This window comes from Jaculus jaculus, chromosome 7 (genome assembly GCF_020740685.1).
Source record: "Jaculus jaculus isolate mJacJac1 chromosome 7, mJacJac1.mat.Y.cur, whole genome shotgun sequence".
In the NCBI taxonomy this organism is placed as follows: Eukaryota; Metazoa; Chordata; class Mammalia; order Rodentia; family Dipodidae; genus Jaculus; species Jaculus jaculus.
The window spans coordinates 36,738,848-36,763,932 of record NC_059108.1 but is presented as its reverse complement, the minus strand read 5'-3'; the positions used below and the strand labels follow the sequence as shown (position 1 = coordinate 36,763,932).

The window sequence follows — 25,085 nt, the reverse complement described above, 5'->3', positions numbered from 1 at the left end:
GTGCGAGCGAAGGTGTCAGAGAACCGAAGCTAGGGGGCACGCTGTAGCCAGGGGAAAGGGAAACCGGGAAAGGTGCAATGGATGCTGCATAGTTGAATAATTATCTGGGTGGCACAATGGGCGAGTCCTCCGACATGAGAGCGGAGCGAGCGTCTCCCTAACTCTGCCCGTGAGCCGGCATCGGGAGCGACAGCACCCACCGCCTCACCTCCTAGGGAAAGGAATAGAAGGATGCCCGGCGCTCGCCGCGCGGTGGTCTGAGGACAAGCCCCGCGGCGCAGACCCGCAGAAGCGGGAGCTGCCTGTGCGGAGCGCCGGGCACGTAGACGGCGGGGGGCTCCGCGGCCGAAGCCCCCTCACCAGCGCCAGGAGGGAGGCTCGGGGTTGGCGGGGCCCAGAACCGGCACCGCAGGTGATGACCCAGGGCAGCCTCCCCTCCCCTCCCGGGGCCGGTCCCTGCAGCCGAGACCCGAGCTCGTCCGCTACCTTCTCCCAGCCCAGTCCGGGCGGCCGGTGGGCGGCGGGATCCGGGCAAGCCCGGGATGGGGATGGGGGGGCATGAGGATGAGGATGGGGGTGGGGGCGGCCCCGGGGGAGACGCGCCCATCCCTCCCCGCATCACCGGAGCGCCGCCCGCGCATCCCGGCTCCAGCGGGCGAGCCAGAGTTCCTTCCTTCTCCCGGGGGGTGAATCCCGAGAGACTCGTGCTCACCGTGAAATGGTGGGGGGCTCTCGACTCAACCCTTCTTCATTCTTCGGCGGCGGCCGCCGGTCCCGCTCCGCCTCCGGGACTCTTAACCCAGAGCGTCGAGGCTCCCGGGGGTTAGCACCCGCTCCGGGCCGTCCGGAATGCCGCCGAGCGCTCGTCGCCCGAGCGAGCGAACAACACCGCGAGCCGAGCCGAGCCGAGCCGAGCCGCCGCGGCCCTCCGCCCGCCCCCTCCCCGCGCGACGCTCCGCTCCACAACCGGGCGCGGGGATACGCGCCGGCAGCATGGGGGGTGGAGACCCGCCGCGCTCCCTCCGCCAGACCTCACATCCTTTCCTCCCCAACCACCTGGTCCCGGCCGGGCTGACGCCTTGGAACTGCAGCTCGCCTTCGGCTCCCTCAGGCCCCGGGTACCCGCCGAGGTGAGACACCCAAGCCTCCGCCCACTCACCCATCAGCGGGCGTGAAGAGCGCGGGTCCCCCTGTCCCGAGGCTCGGTTGGTATTACCCAATCCTCCGTTTGGGGGAGGGGGACCCCGGAGAACGGTCCTCGGCTTGGGAATGAGGGAAAAGATGAGAGCCAATTGAATGAACCATCCTTGAGAGGGGGCGGAGTCGAAGAGAAACCTGCCTGTACTACCCCGCGCCCCCTTACGCTAAAACTACATTTCCCATCGTGCCGTGCTCGCGCCCGCGCCGCGCTGCACGCCGGGATTGCCTCCATGCCCGAAAGGTATTTCAGAACTCGTCGTCTTTAATTACCTAGGTCCTAAAAGTGATAAGCTGTTATATAATTCCCTGTGTTTCCCTAGAAATAAAAATAATTACAAAACCAAAGTCCAGTTAAGTTTAATAAAAATTCATGTATTTTTTTTTCATTATGTTGTAAATGGTATTTTTATCCGAGGAAGTGAATATTGTGTTCCGTGGCAATCTGTTAGGACCTGGAAGCCGCTGCTGCTTCTTCCGCCCTGGCCCGGCCTCGGCCGAGAGGATCTGTTGCCGTCATGTCGGCTGCGATTGCAGCTCTAGCTGCTTCCTATGGTTCGGGTTCGGGGTCTGAGTCGGACTCGGACAGTGAGGGCAGCCGGTGTCGGCTGCCGGCCGCCGACTCCCTCATGCACTTGACCAAGTCGCCTTCTGCCAAGCCCTCCCTGGCAGTGGCGGTGGACGCGGCTCCTGAAGTGGCAGTTAAGGTAAGTGTTTTGGGCACTGATGGGTTGCAGAAATTGGCTTCATCTCTAAAGTCACAAGTGGCCTGTTAGGGCCTGGGTTACCTCAGTGCTGAGAAATAAGTTGTTTGTGCTTAAATGCCTTCTTCCCCGCGTGCATCTTCCTCCGGGAAGCCCACACTTGGAAGGATGGGTCAGCCTTCCGCTACTCCTTGTCCTCCATCGGAAAGAAAGTTGCCGAAGATAGGTAAAATTTAAGTTTATGGACCAGGACGTGGGTCCTCTGAGAGCAGTGTTATATCAGAGCATAATTAACTCTAGATCAGGACTTGCGAAACTAGAGCCTGTCCCCGCCACTTGAAGTGAGCAGTGGTCAGGCACCGTTTTGTTTTTGAGAAACTATTTTCTAATTCTTGGCTCCACAACTAGTGTGAACTTGAGCAATTTACACTAACGCCTCCGTGTCCTCTCCCGTACAATACTTTTTAAAACACCTATGTACATGACAGGGTCATTGTAAAGATCAAGTGAAATTACACAGTAAAGATTATAGCACAGAGCCCATAACTTTGTGAAGGGGCAGTAAATGTTATTGTGATCAATACAATGTAAACAGGACTTTTCATTTAAGAAACAGCATTCCAGGTCCCAATGAAGGATGGTGACAGAGGGAGAAATCAGATTATGCAGTTCATGTAACACAGAGATTTCTTGTGTGTGTATTATGTGCCAGGAACTGTTGTGAAGGGCTGACTCCACAGAGACCAACAAGCCAAAACATCTTTGCTGTCATGATACATAATAGAATCCGAGTGGAAGCTGCAGCCAATTAAATATGAACAAACAGAATAGCTACAGATTGTATTGCATTCTGGGAGGGAAAAATAAGAGTTTCACAGTAGAGAATGAAGGAGAAGTATGATTTTGATGGGTTGGTCAGTTGAAAGAATGAGAGACCAGCAGACTGAAGCAATAGTTTCCAGGGGGTGACTGACAAACTTGAGAAGGCTGAGAGCTGAGCGTGTTTGAGGACTGGAAGGCTGATATGTCTTGAGCCCAGTAAGAGCATCCACCAATTGGTAACAGAGCCCCATATGGGAAGCTCAAGGAGGAAACAGTGTACAAAATTTTTTTTTGTAAGATGTCTCCAGGTCTACTTTCTCTCTTAAATCTTTTATAGGTTACTAGTGAGCCCATTTATTAATTCTGCTTTTAAAGAGGTGTGGGTGTGTGCATGTTCATGTGTGTGTGTACCCATGTTCATGTATGAATGTGGGCATGTGCTTACCACGGCACACACATGGAGGAGGTAAAAAGGTAAAAGGACAGCTTTCTGGTTAGTCCTCAGCTATATACCTCATCTGAAGTAGGGTTTCTTGCTCCAGATTCTCATTCTTGTTCTGCTATTTTGGTTGTTGTTGTTGTTCAGCTTGTTTTGAGCTTCTGGGAAATTTTCCTGTCTCTGCCTCCAACTTGCCATCAGCATCAAATAGATTAGCTCAGATCTCTAACACATGTAAACTCCCAGACATTGGGGGTGCTTGCCTATAATTCTGGTGCTGGGGAGCCAGAGATGGAATCCCTGAAGTTCACTGGCTGGCTAAGCTAGCTGAATTGGTGAGATGTGGGTTCAAGGAGAGACCCTGTCTCAAAGAATAAGGTGGCAAGTTATTGAGGAAAACATTTGATGCTGACCTCTGGCCTCCATGTGCATGTACACCTGCCCACATACATGCACCCACATGCGTATACATTCCAAAAAAAAAAAAAAAAAGCCAGAGAAGAGTTTACTTCCATTCTTTCCATTTTGATTCATAGTCTCACAACCTACCCATGAGTCTACTGCAAGAACAGAAGAGCCATCCTTTTCCTTTATCCTGAGCCCCTGAAGCTAATTAGTTGTTTGGTTGGTCCTAGCATTTCTGCTTCATTAGTATTTTGCTCATCCATCCCTTCCTCCCTATTGTCATTAGCATGGCCTTGATAGCTTCCTTCTTTCTCCCAGGAACTTTTCTTGTCTTTCTCTCTCAGTGCTTGATTTTGAGTAATGAGGTCTTGCTGCAGTTTAACTCACTGATCTTTATCTGATTTCTCTTTCCTCTTCTTTTCCCAGTGATTAGTTCAAGTTCTTATCATATTTTGATGACAAGTATAACCTTCTAATTGGTCTGTCTGCTCCATTCCTTTTCTTTTTCTTTCTTTCTTTCCTTCTTTCTTTTTTTTTTTTTTTTTTTTTTTTTTTTGAGGTAAGGTCTCACTCTAGCTCAGGCTCACCTGGAACTCTGTAGCTCCTACTGGCCTTGTACTCTGAGCAATCCTCCTACCTTTGCTTCTCAAGTGCTGAGATTAAAGGCATACACCATCATGCCTAGCCGTCTATCCTTTTTTTAAAAAAAGGTATTTTATTTATTTATTTGAGAGGGAGAGAAAAGCAGATAGAAGGAGAAAATGGGCATGCCTCTAGCCACTGCAAAGGAACTCCAGACGAATGGGCCACCTTATGCATCTAGTTTTACATGGGTTAAGGGAATCAACCTGAGTCTTTCGGCTCTGCATGCAAGTGCTTTAACTGCTAAGCCATATCTCCAACCCTTCCCTTTTAAAGTTATTTATTTACATATACATGTATATGGGCACGTCAGAGCCTCTTGCCACTGCAAATAAACGGCAGTCTCTTAAAATAAAACAACTTACTTTATTTATTTGAAAGACGGAGGCGGGGGCGGGAGGGTCAGAGGCAGATAGAGAGAGAATGGGCACTCCAGGGCCTCTAGCCACTGCAAATAAACTCCAGATGCATGCACCACTTTGTGCATCTGGCTTACGTGGGTACTTCAGAATTGAACGTGGGTCCTTAGGCTTCACAGACAAGTGCCTTAACTGGTAAGCCATCTCTCCAGCCCATACTTTTTTTTAATGTCCTTGTTTCATACCCCATTCCTACCCTTCATGGCATACCTAGAACGTTCTTTCTAAATCCCACTCTCAGGTCTATAGGCACCATATTGCCTATTTGATGATTTCTGAATCCTTTATGCAGCATGTGAAGCCTATCTTCTCATACTAAACTCCATATAAGACCATAAGTTTAGTTTTCTTCTCTCAAGATTTTGTATGCTCTAATTTCTCTGCCTGGAAATCCCTTGCCTTTGTGCCACACCCCAAACTGGGGTCCCTTATTCTCAGTGCACGCTTACTCCTGAATCTACGTATGCCCCCTTTTCATATCTCAGTGGTATCAGTATTAGTTACTCTTCTTATTGCTGTGACCAAATACCCAAGAGGATGCTACCTAAAGAGGGATTTATTTCGGTTTGCAGTTTCAGGGAATACAAGTCCATCACGGCAAGGAGGGCACGAGAAAAGGAGCATGAGGTAGCTGTCACATCCACAAAAAGGAGGAAACACTGGCAATTGACTAGCTTTCTTCTTTTTATTCAGTGCAGGACCCCAGCATGAGATGGTGCCACCCACACTTAGCATGGGTCCTCCCACCTCAAGTTACTTAATCTAAAATCTCCCTCACAGACAAATCCAGAGATTTACCTCCTAGGTGATTCCAGAGCCCATCAAGTTGACACCAGAAGTAACACAGTGTCACTTGGGTTAGAAGAAGACCTGGACTGGAACCCTAGTGAGCTGGGCTCTATCATGAGAGAGAAGCAGTGTGCCCATTGTTAATTTAGTTTTAAATTTTTTATTATTTATTTGCAAGCAGAGAGAGAAAAAATGGGCATATCAGGGCCTCTTGCTACTACAAATGAACTCTGGGTGCATGCGTCACTTTGTGCATCTAGCTTTACATGGGTACTGGGGATTCAAACTCTTAACAGTCAGGCTTTGCAACCAAGTGCCTTTAACCACTTTCTAGTCCCTTCCCTCATTGCTGATTTGAGAATCACATTCACTTACATGAAGGGGAGAAGAAAAGTTCATATATTTTTTATGTAATTATTGCAAATGATTGAAAAAAATCATCAAGGAAGGAAATAGGAAACATACAAACACACTCACCTGCATTTGACTAACTTATTGCAACTGAGAGCAAGTCTTTTGATCAGAAATAAATGTTTTATATTAAAAATTTTCCTGAACACTAATGAGATTTGATATCTTTTTCATATTGTCATAGATAACTTGTGATTTTTCTCTTTAAAGTGACTAATGGGTTGACCTTTTTCCTCAGGAGTTGTAGTAGATATTTCTAAATTCTAGATGACATCCTTTCTCATTTGTGTGTGCTGCAAAAACTCTAGTTCATGACTTTTCACTGTCATCTTAACTGTACTTTTAATTAAATATTGTTTATTTCATTCAGTCTTTGTGAATTGTGATTCTTTCATAATGATAAAAAGTCCAGCTCACAAAGAGGCTTATAACAATGTAAGCTCAAAATGCTTAACCAAAAATTGACAGAATTGCAAGGGGAAATTGACTAATACACAATCACAGTGAGAGGTTTCGATAAACCTTAATAATTGACACAGCAAGCAAAAAATAACAGGATACAGGAAGTTTGAACAAGATTAATAAGCTATATGTAAGACATACAACAAGGTTTTATTTTTGTGGCTGTTGTGAATGAAACTGTTTTCCTGATTTCTTTCTCAGTATGTTTGTCAGTGATATAGAAAAAGCCTACAGGTTTTTGTGTGTTAATTGTATATCCTGTGATGTTGCTAAAAGTGTTTTATCAGCTCTGGTAGTTTTCTGACAGAATCTTTGGGCTCTCTTAAGTACAGAATCACATCACCGGTGAATAAGGATAGTTTGACTTCTTCCTTTCCAGTTTGTATCCTTTTAATTTCTTTCTCTTGTCAAATACTGTCTGTTAAATGACAGTAGAGAGTAGGCACCCTTGTCTTGTTCCACATCTTAATGGAAATGCTTGTGGGTTTTTTTGCACTTGGTCTAATACTGGTTTGAAGTTTGTTATATATTCCCTTTATCATGTTGAGAAGTGATCACTTCATCCTTCGTCTAAGATTTTTATCATGAAAGGGATATATTTTGTTGAAGGCCTTTTCTGCATCTATTGAGATGATCATGTGATGTCTGTTCTTTAATCCATTTATGTGATATATTACATCTCTTGATTTCCATATGTTGAACCATCCCTGCATCCCTGGAATTAAAACCTTTTTTTATGACGACATATATATATATATATATATATATATATATATGTATATGTATATGTATATGTATATGTATATGTATATGTATATGTATATATATAGTTATCTATTTATTTGCAAAGAAAGAGTAAGAGAATGGATGCACCAGGGTCTCTAGACTCTACAAATGAACTCTTCATTTATGTGCCACTCCATGCATCTGGCTTTTTGTGGATACCGGGAAATCAAATTCAGGTAATTAGGCGTCACAGGCAAGAACCTTAGCCACTGAGCCATCTCTTCAGCCACTTGTGATATTTTAATATGGATTATATTTAATATGTTCCTGAATTTGATTCACCAGCATTTTTATTTTTTTAATATTTTATTTGTTTCTTTGACAGAGAAAGAGAGAGAGAGAATGGGCTTGCCAGGACTTCTTGCCGCTGTAAACGAACTCCAGATGCTTACACCCCCTTGTGCATCTAGCTAATGTGGGTCCTGGGGAATCAAACCTGGGTCCTTTGGCTTTGCAGGCAAATGCCTTAACCATAAAGCCATCCCTCCAGCCTGCACCAGCATTTTTTAAAGGTTATTTTTTAGTTTTATTTATTTATTTATTAGAGAGAGAGAGAGAATTAGGTAGAGAGAGAATGGGCATGCCAGGGCCTCTAGCCACTGCAAACGAACTCCAAATGTGTGCACCCACTTGAGCATCTGGCTTATGCGGGTCTTGGGCAATCAAACCTGGGTTCTTTGGCTTTGCAGTGCTTTAACTGCTAAGCCATCTCTGCAGCTCTCACCCACATTTTCTTCTTCTATGTTCATCAAGAATATTGGTCTATAGTTTTGTGTGTGTGTGTGTCTCTGTTTAGTTTTGCTATTAGTATAATGCTAGCATCTTAGAAGGAGTTAGGGAGCATTGCTCCTTTTCATGTTTATGAAGTAGTTTGAGCTGTCGTGGTTACAAATCTTCTGTAAAGGTCTAGATAAGATGGCAGGTCTCATGGACTGCACCAGGTGATGTGGGCAGAGTTTCTAAAGGAATCTGGTTGCTATAACTTAAATGCGCCTGTCCCAGTCAAGATGTGGGACCTGTACACTGTTGTGTGGTGAGGGGCTGCAGGCTGGGGGAGGTGATACGGTTTCTAAAGGGATCTGGCTGCCAAAGTTTATGTGCATACATCCCAGATAAGATGGCAGGCCCCATCTGTTCTAGTGGTTCGATGAAAGGCCCCCAGTAGGATCGTATGCTTTGAATACTTGGTCCACAGCATCTTTGGGAAAGGTGTTGAATTTTTGGAAGGTGGAGTCTTGGAGGACGTGTGTTGCTGCATGTACCCAGACTACTTCCTGCTGCTATGGAGATGTGATGCCTAACCACCCTGTTTGCTCTTGTCGTGCTTTCTCTCCCCTCCCCCTCAATGATGAGCCCCCTCCAAACTGTGAGCCGGAATAGACCCTTTCCTCCATAATGTGCTTCTGGGAATTGCTACAGGTATCTTCGTCATGTACTCAGCGCCTTATCTACCGAGGCAGGGCTCTCGCTTGAACCCAGAGCCTGCCCATTCAATTGGTCAAGCTAACCAATTTGCCCAAGGGGGTCTCCTCTCACCACCTCTAGCCACCATGCCCCCCCAGAATTTACATAGGTTCCAGGGATCTGAGTCCGTCCCGCACTTGTGTAGCATTGCTTTACCCATTGAACCATTTCCCCAGCCCCCAGCCTGGTACTATTTTACCTGTATTGTTGACCACATGTAATTTTGTCTTTTTTTTTTCTTGGCCCTTTTTTTTTTTAAATTTTTATTAGCATTTTCCATGATTATAAAAAAATCCCGTGTTAATTCCCCCCCCACTTTCTCCTTTGAAATTCCATTCTCTATCATATTACCTCCCCATAACAATCATTGTACTTACATATATTCAATATCAACCTATTAAATACCCTCCTCCCTTCCTTTCTCTTCCCTTTATGTCTCCTTTTTAACTTACTGGTGGCCCTTTTTTTTTTTTTTTTTAACAATTTAAAAATATAAATACTGGGCTGGAGAGATGGCTTAGTGGTGAAGGTGCCTGTCTGTGAAGCCTAGGGACCCAGGTTTGATTCACCAGGACCCATGTAAGCTAGATGCACATGGTGGCACATAGTTGTAGAATTCATTGGCAGTGGCTAGAGGCCATGGTATTCCCATTTTCTCTCTCTCAAATAAATAAATAGTGTGTGTGTGTGTGTGTGTGTGTGTGTGTGTGTGTGTATATACACGTACACATATACACATACATACATACACACACACACACACACACACACACACACACACACACCATTTCTGGGTTGTTATTACAAAAAAAGTCTGTGATGTATATTTGACCCATAGAGAACACAAGCCCTGATACTAGGTCACAAAATAAATCTCAATACCTTAGGCGAAATATAACAATATTATCTGACCACAGTGCTTCTATACTGAGAAGCAGGCACAAAACAATAGCATTCCCATATTTGAAAATTGTGAAATCTCTTTGCTAAGTAGCCCATGAGTTAAAGGAAAGAATCCTAACAAAATACTTTCTGTTTGTTGGTGTTTAGGTTTGTTTTTGTTTGTTTGTTAGGAGACAGGGTCTCACGAATCCCAGGCTGACATTGAACTCATTCTGTAGTGGAGGGTGATGACCTTGAACTTCTGATCCTCCTGCATGCAGTGCTGGGATTACAGGCATGTATACCACTCCCAGTGTATGCGGTGCTGGGATTGAACCCAGAGCTTTGTGTATGTTAGATAAACTCTCTATCAACTGCGGCCCCAGCTCATACCAAAATATTTTGGACTGAACAATAATGAAAATAATACCCAGTAGACACAATAAAAGAAAGGCAGAATGAAAGGAGGCACATGTTCTTTACCATGTTTTGTAATCATTCTATTCTTTCCCTAATATCATTTATAAATCAGTCAGATTCCATTAAGTGGTAAACAGAGAAATTATGGCCTGTTTAAATAAGCCATTACTTTCTCCTTCCAGACAACTCCAAAAACCATTTTAATTTTATTCACCCACCTGTCTTACCTGTTGCTCAGGTGTACATACACATACCTGCTTCAAGATGATAATTCTCGCATCTTAAATACAAAAGGTCACGTGTTTTCTGGCTGTAGTATTCTCTTTCATTAACCTTTTAATGAAGTGGTTGATTCTACTTTTAGTTTGACTTTCAGTGATTGTGGGTTTGTTCTTTTTTTAATTTTTATTTATTTGAGAGTGACAGACAGACAGGCAGGCAGAGAGAGAGAGAGAATGGGCACGCCAGAGCCTCCAGCCACTGCAAACGAACTCCAGATGCGTGTGCCCCCTTGTGCATCTGGCTAACGTGGGACCTGGGGAACCGAGCCTCGAACCGGGGTCCTTAGGCTTCCCAGGTAAGTGCTTAACCACTAAGCCATCTCTCCAGCCCCATTGTTGTTGTTTTTGAGGTAGGGTCTTGCTCTAGCTCAGGTCACTATGTAGTCTCAGGGTTGCCTCGAACTCACAGAGATTCTACTACCTTTGCCTCCTGAGTGCTGGGATTAAAGGTACGTGCCATTTACGCCCAGCTTCAGTGTGTGTTTTGTTCACTGTTATTATTTAACCCTTTTTCATGGGTTTAATTTATTTAGCTGACAATTTTCTGTCAGTAATTTAAGATACTCTGTTTTATGACTTTCAGTGTTTCTGATGACAAAGCAACTACCTGTGTAGCTGGTTTTCTTTGAAAGTGGTTTTCTTGTGTCTTTTGACAGCATATAGACACCCTTGTTTATCTGAGGCATAGGTCCCCCCTCTCTTCCTTCCTCCCTTCCTCCTTTCCTTTACTAAATCTATACTTTTGTGGTCTTCAGCATCTGACAACATTCTTTATTTTTATTATAGGATAAACATGTGAGCTTCTCTTTATGTGTTCTGCTCCTAATTATCTCTTTTTAAATTTTGTTTATTTTTATTTGAGAGTGACAGACGGAGAGAGAAAGGCACAGAGACAGAGAGACAGAATGGGTGCGCCAGGGCCTCCAGCTACTGCAAACGAACTCCAGATGCGTGTGCCCCCTTGTGCATCTGGCTAACGTGGGTTCTGGGGAATGGAGCCTCGAACTGGGGTCCTTCGGCTTCACAGGCAAGCGCTTAACTGCTAAGCCATCTCTCCAGCCCCTAATTATCTCTTAATAGCAGTTGATTGCTTTGGAGTGTGGCTCTTGTGTGAGAAGTTCTCAGCTACCTTCTCTTTACATATTACTCTAGTCCCTTCTCTAATGCTGGTACTTCAACAAAAGTACCTGTGTTCTCTGATGTACAGTAGTGATTATTTCCCGGTGAAAATTTTAGTTCAGGAGTTGGGGGAACTCCACCTCTCTGCTTGGCTTGCCTTCCTCTCTTCAGTTCAGGTCACAAGGATATACACGAGTCCTGCTTCCTCCTCACCCAGCCTGGAAGGGGAAGAGCATAAGACTGTTTCTTGGTTTGGATGGCTTTTCTGCCTGTTTCTGCTTTATAGTTGGGAGTAACTTCTCTCTTTGGTTACATGCATGCTTTTCCTCTGATTTCTGAATCTGCCATGTGTGAATTGGTTCTTCCCAAGTTTCCCTACACAAGTTCCTGGGTTCTGCTTTTCTTGTGCCAGCAGCTTTACTCTGATTTCTGTTTAAATGCCTCAGTTTCTCTCAAGTCCACATGTTTACAGCTTTAATCTCTCTTTAAAACCCTCAGTTTCTTTCAAGTCCATGTGCTTGCAGCTGTACTCCATTCCCCCCCCCAAACCCCTCAATTTCTCTTAAACAATTCAGTGCTTGCACATGAGAGCATGTTTCCTAAATGCCACAATGTGTGATTTCCCTCAATAAACTTAATAATTCATAATTTGAAAGATTATTTTGGGGGCTGGAAAGATGGCTCAGTGGTTAAGGCACTTGCCTGCAAAGCCTGATGACCTGGGTTAGATTCCCTAGTACCTATGTAAAGCCAGATGCACAAAGTGGCTCATGCATCCGGAGTTTGCAGTGGCTAGAGGCCCTGGCATACCCGTTCTCTCTCTCTGCCAGTGGGGTGGCGCACACCTTTAGTCCCAGCACTCGGGAGGCTGAGGTAGGAGGATCACTGAGTTCAAGGCCAGTCTGAGACTACATATGAATTCCAGGTCAGCCTGGGGCTAGAGCAAGACCCTACCTTGAAAACATAAGCAAAATTTATTTTAAGACAATATAATCAGATTTTACACATTAGAATTCACCACTTTAGAAATGTGCTAAACCAGGGCTGGAGAGATGGCTTAGCTGTTAAGGTGCTTGCCTGCAAAGCCTAAGAATCCCAGTTCAGTTCCCCAGTACCCACGTAAGCCAGATGCACAAGAGAGCTCATGCATCTGGAGTTCATTTGCAGTGGCTAGAGGCCTTGGTGCACTCATTCTCCCTCTCTCTGTCCCCCCTCAAATAAATAAATATTTTTTAAAAAAACGAGAAGTTGTGCCTCTTGAATTTGGAACTAGATCACTTCTTCTTATCAATAAAAAAGAGTTAGGATCTCTTAATTTAAGTGTTTGAGTAGTAGTATCTTACTCAGAAATGTTCAATTGATTAATCAGTATTTTGAAAAGAAAGAAATAACTTTTACTTTGAGGCAAGCCCAACAGACTGGACTTTAAAAAAAAAAAGATTTTAGCCGGGCATGGTGGCACACGCCTTTAATCCCAGCACTCGGGAGGCAGAGGTAGGAGGATCGCTGTGAGTTCAAGGCCACCCTGAGACTACAGAACTAATTCCAGGTCAGCCTGGACCAGAGTTGAGACCCTACCTCGAAAAACCAAAAAATAAAAAATAAATAAAAATAAAAAAATAAAAGATTTTATTTTATTTATTTATTTATTTACTAGAGACAGAAAGAGGGGGAGAAAGAGAAAATTGGCATGCCAGGGCCTCTAGCCACTGCAAACGAATTCCAGATGCATGTGCCACCATGTACGTGCTTACGTGGAACTGGAGAATTGAACCTGGGTCCTTTTGATTTTCAAGCAAACGGCTTAACTGCTAAGCCATCTCTCCAGCCCAAGGACTTGTTTTTAATGTGTGTGTAAGAGAAAATTTGTGCACTAGGGTCTCAAGCCACTATAATCGAACTTCAGATGTGCATGCCACCTTGTGCACCTGTGTGACCTGTGTGCTTACAGCGCTATGCATCTGGTTTATGTGGGACTGGGAGAGTGGAGCATGGATCCTTCAGCTTCGCAGGCAAGTATTTTAACTGCTAAGCCATCTCTCCAGCACAAAAATGACATCTTTAGACTGAAAATTACATATATATGTTATTTTCATTAATCCTTCATAATTGCGATTTTAAATGATATACTAACGTAATAAAAATTGATGTTGAGAAAGGCTGGCGTGACTTTGATGTAGCTCTTAAATAATTACTTATCAAATTTTTAACATTAATATGACTTCCTTTTAGGAAGATTTGGAGACTGGTGTTCATCTTGACCCCGCTGTCAAGGAAGTCCAGTATAACCCTACCTATGAGACCATGTTTGCTCCTGAGGTAAGAAAACATATCTCATATCCCTTTTGCTAAGTATTCAAATTATACATAGGTAAACAATTGTTGAAGTTTTCTTACTGAAGTTTATTTATAGGTTTTTTTTTTTTAAAGAAAATATATTCTTAGAATCTCTAAAAACCTAAATAATAAGCTTTGGTAAAGATTCTTTTTGAAAGTCTATTAGCTGTTTGTCTTCCTGCATACAAACATCTGGTAATATGGATCTGTCTTTTCAGAAATAAAATTAAAAATATCTAGTTTGTTACTATTAACTGGACATCTTCCTCTCGGCATCAATAAAAGAATGTAATTAACTACAAAGAAACATTGGTGTATTAGCATTAGTACATAGTGTATAATGAACCGTTTCATTACAAATGCCCCTAAAGTGCTATATTTATACACTGTTGGAAAATTGTCACAGTATTTGATGCTGTGAGTGAAGCCAAACTACCAGACTGCCTTTTTCTTTTGTTTTCTTGTTAATAAGTCACAATAGAAGCAGTGGGGGAAGAAAATGGAGGAGAGAAAGACAGAAACCAAGTCTCTTGTCCATTATTAAATCTGAATATTACCCATAAATTAAAGTTTATTTAATAGCTGACATTCATGAAATGTAAATAGAAAAGGAGGCTTGATTGACAATAAGAGAAGTAGAAAATAATCCTAAGACCAAAAAAAATTTTAATAGAATCTTTTAAAAGTATTTTTTAAAATTTTTTTGTTTATTTATGTATTTGAGAGCGACAGACAGAGATAGAGAGAGAGAATGGGCACGCCAGGGCCTCCAGCCACTGCAAACAAACTCCAGATGCATGCGCCCCCTTGTGCATCTGGCTAACATGGGTCCTGGGGAGTCAAACCTCGAACCGGGGTCCTTAGGCTTCACAGGCAAGTGCTTAACCGCTAAGCCATCTCTCCAGCCCTTTTAAAAGTATTTTAAGGGAGGAAGTGAGGAGCTATATAGCTAATTGCATCTTGGTGGAAGCTGAGGATTTATTTTACTAGCATTTATTTTGTAGCATTATGGCCCTTGTCCTTTTTTGGACATTTCATAGTTCCAAAGCTATGTTGTACTTGCGTCATAAATTTCCATAGTCACTTGAAAGATGGCCATTGAAAAATGCAGCACAAAGCTATCTATGCTTGTGTTTAGACAGTGTTCAGCTGTTCTCTGGATGTGAAGTAAGTCTGTTTTAAATTTAATTTCATTATTTCGTAAGTCCATCCACCCTCTTGGACTGTATAAGCTGTATCATTCTCTTGGCACCATTTTGGTTGGCCCATTGAGGTGAGGTTGGCTGTTACATGTGTGCTTTATGATTTCTCAAATGAAAAGTACTTCAGTAAAATAGAGCCATCTGCATTTACAAAATGAGAAAATGTGAAAGGAGTGTGGTATATAATATTCTGATGTTAGCTTTTTCTATGAAACCTACTTTTCTGAAATTTTAAATTCTTTTGTGTAATTGAAACATTGTGTCTAATTATAAATTTCAAACCTTCTAAGAAAAATATTACAGATCAGAGTGAGGAGATGTCTCAGTGGGATAAAGCACTTGCCACTGAGTACCTGAGTTCAGGACCTCTGGTGCCATGTAAAAACCCAGAGGCCATGGTGGACTTCTGTAATCCCAGCACACTGATGGTGAGATGGGAAGGGGAGACAGGAGAATTTTCTGGAAGCTCATAGGCTAGCTAGCCTGGTACATACTTGGTAAAAAAATGGACAAGAGAGACCTAGTCTCAAAAAAACAAGGTGGAAAGCAAGGCTCAACACCCCAAAGTTGTTGGTCTCCACATACAAACCATGCACCCACATGTACCCATACACAAAATGCATACTAAAAATAATTGTTTTAAAGAAAAATAGTAAAGATCCTTTTAATTCATGTTGTGGTGATATTGGCCGGTTAGTGAGCCTCTTGTTATCCTATGATTTTATGTTCTTTTTTTCTCATGTTAAGGATTTGCAACTTAAATATATAAACTAGTTTTTGTTGGGAATGCTACCGTACTTGTTAACAGTTCAGGAAGGTTGTAAGGCTGGTCATGGTGGTGCATACCTTTAATCCCAGCACTCAGGAGGCAGAGGTAGGGGGATTGTCATGAGTTTGAGGCCAGCCTTGGGACTACACAGTGAATTCCAGGTCAGCCTGGGCCAGAGTAAGAGCCTACCTCACAAAACAACAAAACAAAACAAACAAACAAAGAAAAAAAAAAGAGAGAAAGAAAAGAAGTACTATTTGGAAGGAAAGTTAGAATTTTTTAGTTACCAAGTGAGTCTGTCATCTGCGGTGTAACAAATTAGGAATTTGTGCTTTGTGCCTGGACTCAGAATTACTGACTGGGTCTGGAAAGGTGTCCCCAGGAACTTTGCAAGATTAAATTCAAGTTCCTATATTTTGAGGATCTAACTGTTAGAAATAAGATATAAATAAGCCTCATATTTGCTAAGTATGTTTTTTTATTAAAGATGGAGGCCAGTGCCTGGCATGGTGGCACACGCAGTTAATCCCAGCACTGGGGAGGCAGGGGTAGGAGAATCGCCATGAGTTCGAGGCTACCCTGAGACTACATAGTTAATCCCAGGTCAGCCTGGGCCAGAGTGAAACCCTACCTCGAAAAAACAAAAATAAAACTAAAAAGATGGAGGCCAGACTTACTTCCTTTCCTACTTCTAGAGTACTATTTATAAATTCAATAAGAGTTTATAAATATTCTGAAGAAAATTGATCCATGAAGAAGTATTTGAAATGGACAGTACGGTCTAGGCTAAGAACATGAAACGTGGAGATAGACTACCTATTAACTCTCCTGTGGCCGTGATCTCCTTATAGTAGTAAAAATGAAGATAGTTTCCATTTAGCTATGAGGATACAGGAGACAGTGTATGCTGTAGTTAGGAAACTGACACAGAGTAGGCATTAACAAGTAGTAGTTTCTTCTGTGGTTTAGTGATGTTGGCACTGATGGCTACATACTCTTCTGAGGAAGTTTTGCAGAAGATAACAACACCTGGAGCCAAATCATAGCCTGTGGAAATGACAGGGGAGATGAAACTAGAGTCGTGCAGGGCTCTGAGTCAAGGGAAGGGTTTCGTCTAGATTTAATAGATGATGGATTCCTGAGGTTCTTCAATGAGGCAAGGCTGTCAAAATGGAATATTTAGGCAGGTTTCTTTGGCATGGTTTTGAATGATAACAGAGAACAGAGAGAGATTAATGAGTGAACTGAAACTACCATTTATTTATTTATTCCTGCTTGTCAAGTCACAGTACTGAGGGGTACATAGACCTTATCACAACTATAGCAGAGAAACCAAGTCTCAGATTACACTGCCATCCAGTAACATTTTGTGGGATTCAAGTCCAGAGCACTCTAAATTCTCAACACCTGGAAGACCAGTCTGAAAGCCATTGTGTCACTCTCGTGGTGCACCCCCAAGCCTTTACTTGGCTAATTCTGGGGGTTAACCAGATTGCGTGTTCTGTAAAATCTACTCCTGCCTTCCAACCAATGACTTTTCCTCATTGATCCAACTGTGATCTGAAGACATAATCCATTGTTTCAGTCTACCAGTTTTCTTCATTTTATTCAATTCTTTGGGAACTGTTTAGAGAGAAAATTTTTTAAAATATTTTATTTATTTATTTTGAGAGAAAGGCAGAGAGAGAATGAATAGGCACTCCACTGTCTCTAGCCACTGCCAACAAACTCTAAACAAATGCACTTGCTTGTGCATCTGGCTTATATGGGTACTGAGGAATCGAACCTGGGTCCTTAGGCTGCACCAGCAAGCACCTTTACTGCTAAGCCATCTCTCCAGCCCTAGAGAAATTATTCAGTAGTTTTTTTGAGTTCATATTAAACCCACAGGTCTCAGGAAGAATTCTAGATTCCTTAAAGGAATTGTACTTTTAGGGAAAAATTATATACATATATAGAGGGGGGGGGGATACTACTCACTGTTAAAACTCTGACTACAATGGCTGCTATAAATATTAATGCTTTAGAAATCACAAATCTTATTACTCCATAAGGAAACTGAGGCCCAGGGTTATTAGAACCAGCACAAATGAAATTTTCTTATGCAAGTAATAATAGTCAGACTTTGTTTATGTCTTACATGATTACAGTATTCTGCCAACAAAATTGAATTGTGATCTTTTCCTAATTTGTAGAAAATATTTTAGCTAATGGATTTTTGGAAAACATTTAAAAATTTCAAATATTCATGACTATCATAAATATTAATGAAAAATTTAATAGCAGTCTAACTATAGTATTAGCTTAGTAATTTAGGTTTTTTCTTTATATGTGAACTTATATCGTTGTGATTTCATGTAATCCATTTTTGCCAGCACAGATTTTCCTAATACATATACTGCAGTGATACACTGCTAAAGGCACCCGACTTTTCAGTGTCCTGCCTCTGACAGGCCTTAGAAAGCCGCTGTTTTGTAATCCTAGATTTCTGAGTCATCTGTCAGCATGTTTACAAATTAAAATGTTTTTCTTCCAACTGTCTAACTTCACACAGTTGAAAAATGTCAAGATGAGGTCTCTATTATTCTGAACTCACAATGCATTCCTCAAATGTATTCTTCCATCTAACTGAGGTGTATCACCCATTCACCCACAGAGTCCCTGCCATTCTTGGTAGCCACCGTCCTACCTCTACTGCTGTGCTCAGCTGTTTCCTGCCCACATACAAGGGAGAGCGCACAGTATCGTTCTCTGTGTTCCAGGCATATTTCATTCATCATAACGTCCTCCAGGTTCATCTGTGTTATCACAAGTGATAGTTCTTTCTTTGTGACGATCGAATTGTTTTCCATTACACACATACATTGAATATTTTTAAATTTGTTCATTTATTTATTTGCAAGTAGAGAGTGAGCGAGATAGAAGAGAGACAGACAGACAGACAGAGAATAGGCATGCCAGGGCCTGTAGCCACTGCAAACAAACTCCAGGCACATGCCCTTTGTGCATCATACATGGGTCCTGGGGAATTGAACCTGGGTCCTTTGGCTTCACAGGCAAGGGCTTTAACTATTAAGCCATATCTCTCCAGCCCTATACACTGAATTTTTATCTTGTTCTTTTTTCTTCTTCTTCTTCTTCTTCTTCTTTTTGTTCTTTAATTTATTTGTACTGTGAGGTAGGGTGTTACTAGATAGCAGTTGCTGGCCTGGATCTTACTATTGGATCAGGCTGGCATCAAATTTGATGCCTTCTCTCCTCTGCCCCCAGAGGGCTGGGATTATAGGTGTGTGTACCCACCCAGCTTACTACATTTTCTTTATTCATTCACTAGTTGATTGGCACTTAAGGTTGATTCTATAGTTTGGCTGTTGTTGATAATCTTGCAGTGAACCTGAGGGTGTAGTTCCCGTTGAGACTAGTTTGCATTCTTTCAAATATATATCCAACAGTAAAATTGCCAGATCAGATAGCAATTCTATTTTCATTTTTTGAGGACCCTCCTTCCATAGTGGGTTGCACAGGGTTTATACTAATTTGCATTCCCATCAACAATGTACATGATTCCTTTTCTCCTTCCTTGCCAACACTTGCTATCTTTTGTTGTTGTTTTTTTGATAAATAGCCATTTTTTTTGTTTTGTTTTTTGTTTTTCGAGGTAGGGTCTCACTCTAGCTCAGGCTGACCTGGAATTCACTATGTAACCTCAGGGTGGCCTCGAACTAGTGGTGATCCTCCTCCCTCTGCCTCCCGAGTGCTGGGATTAAAGATGCGTGCCACCACTCCTGGCACAATAAATGGCCATTTTAACAGATGTGTAATATCTCATTTTGATTTTAATTTGCATTTCTTTGATTAATGATATTGAATATTTCTTCTTCTACCTATTGGCCATATCCTCTTCTGAGAAATTTCTTAGTCTTTTGCCTGTTTTTAATCAGCTGCTTGTTTTTCCTGCTATTAATTCATTTGAGTTTCTTAGGTATCTGGAACATTAACTTGTTGTCAGATGTACAGGTTGCAAAGTTTCTGCCTTACATGTGTGTATAGAGAGATTACAAGTGACTGTAGTATACTTCAATACAATTTTTAGTTTAAAGCACAAGTACTCACACTTAATTACTTGACTATATCATATATTTACATGTATGGGGGTATGTTATATGTTTATCTACAAATCCTGTATATTCAGTGATATTATAAATTGTTGTCAAGCACTGGAACATATATTAACTCCTAAATTTATTATATCATTTAGCTTTTTTAATATTTTACTTATTTATTTATTTGATAGTGACACACAAAGAGAGAGAGTCAGAGAGAGAGAGAATGGGCGCATCTGGGCCTCTAGCCATTGCAAACAAACTCCAGATGCATGCACCACCTTGTGCATCTGGCTTACGTGGGTACTGGGGAATTGAGCCTCGAACTAGGGTTCTTAGGCTTCACAGGCAAGCACATAACCACTAAGCCATCTCTCCAGCCCTTAGTTAGCTTTTTAATCACTGTAACCAAAATGTCTAACATAAACAACTTAAGAAGCAAAGGTTGATTAAGCTCATGGCTTCCATGATTGCTGCGCCCTGTACATGTGGGTGGAATATCATGGGAGTGGCAGTGGGAACATGTTATAGAGAAGTTAAGGGCAGGAAACAGGGAGAGAACTGAGGGGTCCAGGGACAAAAAATACCCTGGATGCCATATTCCTTCCCAGGTTCCACCTTATAAGTTTTCCTTCCCAGTGGCACCACGTGGTGGGCACCAAGCCCCCAAGTCGTGGGCCTTTTAGGGGACTATTTCATCTCAAATCATAACACTTAGCTACCAGAATGTGAAAGAAATATTTGAAAGTCATTTTTGTATATTTTATGTGCTTTGTTTTGCTTTATACTGACTGTCCCAGAATTAAGAGAATTGCGTATCCACAGAGACCCAGGAACATAACAGGCATGAAATAATGACAGAGGGAGGCAGAAAATGCCAAGACTCTATAGAATTCTTCTCGTCCTACAAGATCGTAGTAAGTCTCTGGAAATTATAATCTTTTTAAAAATTTTATTTATGTTCTTGCAAGCAGAGAGAGAGAGAGAATGAATGAATGAATGGACACATCAGGGCCTCTGGCCACTGTAGACCAACTCCAGACACATGCACGCACCACTTTGTGCATCTGACTTTACATGGGTGTTGGAGAATCAAAACCAGGCCATCAGGCTTTGCAAGCAAGTCTCTTTAACCAGTGAGTAATGGTGCCCAGCCCATAATATCCTTTGTTAAATGAATAATTGCTGTAAGCACCATGACTTATAATTTGTTAAATGTGATAGGAGTAATAATAAGAGTGATGGCCATCTTTGTCCCTTTAGATTACCCTCCCCTCCCACCCCCAGAAGTACCCAGTGCTGCTTCACAGGTGGCATCCAGCTGCAACAGGTGCTGCATGTTAGAGACTTGTAATCATGCCACTTATAGCAGATAACGTTGGCTGCAGCTTCCAGTGTTCATTGGGTTTTGTTCCCTATTGTTCCACCCATCAGCAGACAGAGGACTCATGGGAATGATAATAAAAATTTTATGTAAATCAAGTATTTTAAACAAACATGGAAGCTGTCAATCTATGTTGATTTTACAATAAAACTTTCCTCTACAGCAAAGAATATGTAAGGCAAACAATCTGACATCATTTAAATTCAGATTTTCATACCTACTGTCACGATCTATAGAAGACAAAGTACTGATTAATGGCAGATCAATCATTTATGTTTGTGGCTTTGGAAATGTATCACAGAAAACATGGTTTCTAATGATAGTGACCTAAGATGTTCTAATGCCAAAATATTCAGTCAAAAACTGTGGGTAGGGTTGGAGAGATGGCTCAGTGGTTAAGGCGTTTGCCTGTAGAGCCTAACAACCTGAGTTCAATTCCCCAGTACCCATGTAAAGCCAGATGAAGTGGCACATTCATCTGGGGTTTGTTTGTAGTGGCTGGAGGCCCTGGCATGCCTATTCTCTCTCTCTCTGTTTGTCTCTCTTCTTTCTTTCTCTCTCTGCTAGTAATAAAGAAATTAAAAAAAAAATTTAAGGCCAGGCATGGGGGCACACACCATACCAGCATTCAGGAGGCTGAGGTACTAGGATCACGGATTTCTAGGCCAGTCTGAGACTACACAGTGAATTCCAGAACAGCCTGTGCTAGAATTAGAACCTCCCTCAAGAAACAAAAAACAAAAACAAACAAACAAAAAAAAATTAAAGAAACAAAGAAGGAAGAGAGGGAGGGAGGGAAACAGGGGTAAGAACAGTGGGTGTTCCAGAGTTCAAATAAACATTCTTTTGTCCTGGGTATGGTGGTACCTACCTGTAATCCCCGCCCTAGAGAGGTGGAGGCAGGAGTATTCCTAGTGAAAGGCCATCTTGGGTGATATAGAGAGTTCCAGGCCAGACCTAGGCTAGATTGTGAAACTCTGAAACAATGTTTAGTTCATTCTTGCCTAAGTAGATTGTTCATTTTAACCTTCATTTAAAAAAAAAAAAGCGGAGCTGGAGAGATGGCTTAGTGGTTAAGGCGCTTGCCTGTGAAGCCTAAGAACTCATGTTCAAATTTCCAGGTCCCACGTAGCCAACACAGTGATGCAAGTGCACAATGTCGCATAGGCACACAAGGGGCGCACGCACCTACAGTTCGTTTGCAGCAGGCTGAAGGTCCTGGCAAGCCCATTTTCTCTCTCTCCTTCCTCTCTCTCAAAAAAAAAAAAAAAAAAAAGCAAAAACAGGAAGTTGAAGTTGAAGCGAGAAGATTGCCGGGAGCCTAGGGTAGCCTAGGCTCCAGAGTGAGACCCTGTCTCACAAACCTAAATAAATACAAAAAAGGAAAGAGTAGGGTCTTTCCAGGGCCTTTTATAATAACATTAAACTAATAGTAATTGGCACTATATATTGTGTTTCTTTTTTTTTTTTTTTAATTTTTATTTATTTATTTGAGAGCGACAGACACAGAGAGAAGGACAGAGAGAGGGAGAGAGAGAGAATGGGCGCGCCAGGGCTTCCAGCCTCTGCAAACGAACTCCAGACGCGTGCGCCCCCTTGTGCATCTGGCTAACGTGGGACCTGGGGAACCGAGCCTCGGACCGGGGCCCTTAGGCTTCACAGGCAAGCGCTTAACCGCTAAGCCATCTCTCCAGCCCTATATTGTGTTTCTTTTTAACCCAGTATTTTACAAGTTAGAATCTATGATTTTGCATTTAAGAAATTATTTGAGGAAATAAAGATGCTTAACTTGGCTCTGTTCTAGCCTTGATCTTTCAAATTAATAAGACTTTAGCCCCAAAATTTTATTGTATTTTTGAGACTTTTTTTTATTTATGCACTGAGAATATCTCCTAACTTTCCAGTATTTTTGTATGAAGTACATAATGTTTGGAAATTTATTCTGGAGATTCGAAGCATCATGAATAAGTTAGTAGTGTCACTATTTTGTGTAAGACATTCAAAGTATAACTTCTTAAGAGTAGAGAAGTTTTGTAATGTCTTTTTCAAACATTGAATGTTGCTTGTTTCTTATCCTGTGCCCCCACTGGGATTCTGATTAATCTTTCTTTTCTTAATGATATCTGTATTTTCTGTTTGGGGCATTTGTTTGTTGGGGGGGGGGAGTTGTTGTGTTTCGGTTTTTGAGGCAAGGTTTTACTCCAGCCTAGGCTGACATAGAAGTCACTCTTGCCCAGACTGGCCTCAAACTCTACAGTGATCCTCCTACCTAAACTCCCGAATGTTGGGATTATAGGTGTACACTACCATACCCGGCTTGATATCTTTATTTTCTGTGGTAAGTATAGAGGATTCTGCATCTCTGCCCTTCAAGAACTCATAACAGTAGAGGGGGAAAAATGGGCTGCTTTTAAGAAACAACAATATTATGGTTCTGTTACTGATAAAAGGTTGTCAGAAACCTCACAAGTCATAGTTTAGAAAAATCTACAGTAGTTCTCAGTTACCCAGAACAATACTGTCAGGTAGGGCCCCACATGATCACAACGCAGTAGCTAGTGTTTTTGAGTGGCTACTAAGCTCTGAAATAAATAACCACATGTAACTTAGCTGAGCTACACTCCTCTGTCTCAGGGGCTGACAAGCAGCGTTAATCAACCATTGCCTAATTGCACTACACCACGTGGGGCTGGCATGTTCCCAAATAGCTTAATCAGCCCCTGATGATATAGAATTGAAAATACATTGTGCAGTAATTTCAATAATTCTAGCCTTCATCAGCTCAAAACTTATGTTTTCTTTTTTTCTTTCTTCCTTTAACATTGCAGTTTGGACCAGAAAATCCCTTTCGAACCCAGCAGATGGCTGCTCCTAGAAATATGCTTTCTGGATATGCAGAACCAGCTCATATCAATGATTTCATGTTTGAACAGCAAAGAAGAACCTTTGCCACATACGGTAAGAGTATGAGGTGTATGTGTAATACCTCAGGCTGCTTCATCTTTATTACTCCAGATTCATCAGTGATAGGATTTTTGAAGTTAATGTGCATGGGAAGTGGTTGTGAAAATGATGATCACATATTAGATCAGGTTTTACCATGGCAAGGTGTCCCCAAAGACACAGTTAAGACTTCATGCTGCTAAACCACCCAAAAGATTTCATGAGCACTTCCAGTCAAATGTGCTCTGTTCCCATGGCTTGGAACTCTCTGTAAGTCTAAAGTAATGGGCACACATAAAACTCACCTCTGTGGTATCAAATATTTGTATATTCTTGCCAATACCTTTGTGGTATCAGATATTTATATTTTCTGGCCAATACTAAGACTCAGAGTTTACTTGTTTTCTTAGACTTAGAATGGTTTAAGCAACAGTTTTGATAGCTTAAGTCTCCTTAAAACAAGCAATTTTAAGAAGCCAAGCCAAAAGTTTGCATTGATACCTACTTGTCAAGTTACTTCATAACAGGATTAAACATTTACAAGCTATTCATTTGCTTTAGTCTTGGGTTCAGAAATGGACTTCGTTAAAATATAAAAGCCAGTGAGTTTGCCTCTCCCAGAAGGAGGTAGGGGCAAGGATAGAGAGACTAAAGGTAAAAATGAATGTGGACTATAGTATAGGAAAATGGGAGAATCATGGTATGTCTCCCTTAGAAAAAAGCTTAGTACTGAGAGCAATGTGTTTATGCTTATTGATAAGCGAGCCAGCCTAAGCTTAACATCCTGTTTTCTTTATGCTTATATTTCTTCAGTTAGTTTGAGTCTTACAGTTTTCTCATAGAACGTTCTTATCTGACTTTAGGTAGTAATTCCTCAGCCATATTCCTGTCCACTTGATTTTTCACTCTTGTGCTGGGATGTAAGGCTTTCTGTTACGGCCCCTCACTTTACAAAAGACCATGGAAGGAATCTTCCCTTTGACTTGTATTAATGTTATCTATATGTGAAACAACTAAGGAGATTGCTATAAGTTTCGTTTTGCCTAATAACACATTCTAAGTAAGGGATACTACTGCTGGGATATAGAACAAACATTGATCTGAC

General features: G+C 41.8%; 2 protein-coding genes across 6 annotated transcripts in view; one reads left to right on the top strand and one right to left on the bottom strand.

Annotated features, from left to right (window-relative positions):
- Window positions 1-1,285, bottom strand: part of Wasf1 (WASP family member 1) — a 67,328-nt gene extending 66,043 nt beyond the window's left edge. For 2 of the 3 annotated variants that reach the window (XM_004660628.2, XM_045155261.1), the window contains exon 1: window positions 713-898. The gene's annotated coding sequence lies outside the window, so the exon portion shown is untranslated. Of the gene's footprint in view, window positions 1-712; window positions 899-1,159 lie in introns of those variants that run through there. The other variant, XM_045155258.1, reaches the window with a different exon arrangement.
- Window positions 1,286-1,661: 376 nt separating this feature from the next.
- Window positions 1,662-25,085, top strand: part of Cdc40 (cell division cycle 40) — a 45,381-nt gene continuing 21,957 nt past the window's right edge. The window contains exons 1-3 of one of the 3 annotated variants that reach the window (XM_004660630.2): window positions 1,662-1,904; window positions 13,475-13,561; window positions 23,866-23,995. In XM_004660630.2, coding sequence (XP_004660687.1) covers window positions 1,716-1,904; window positions 13,475-13,561; window positions 23,866-23,995 — 406 coding nt within the window. In that variant the 5' untranslated portion in view covers window positions 1,662-1,715. Of the gene's footprint in view, window positions 1,905-13,474; window positions 13,562-20,453; window positions 20,571-23,865; window positions 23,996-25,085 lie in introns of those variants that run through there. The other 2 variants (XM_045155184.1, XM_045155185.1) reach the window with 2 other exon arrangements.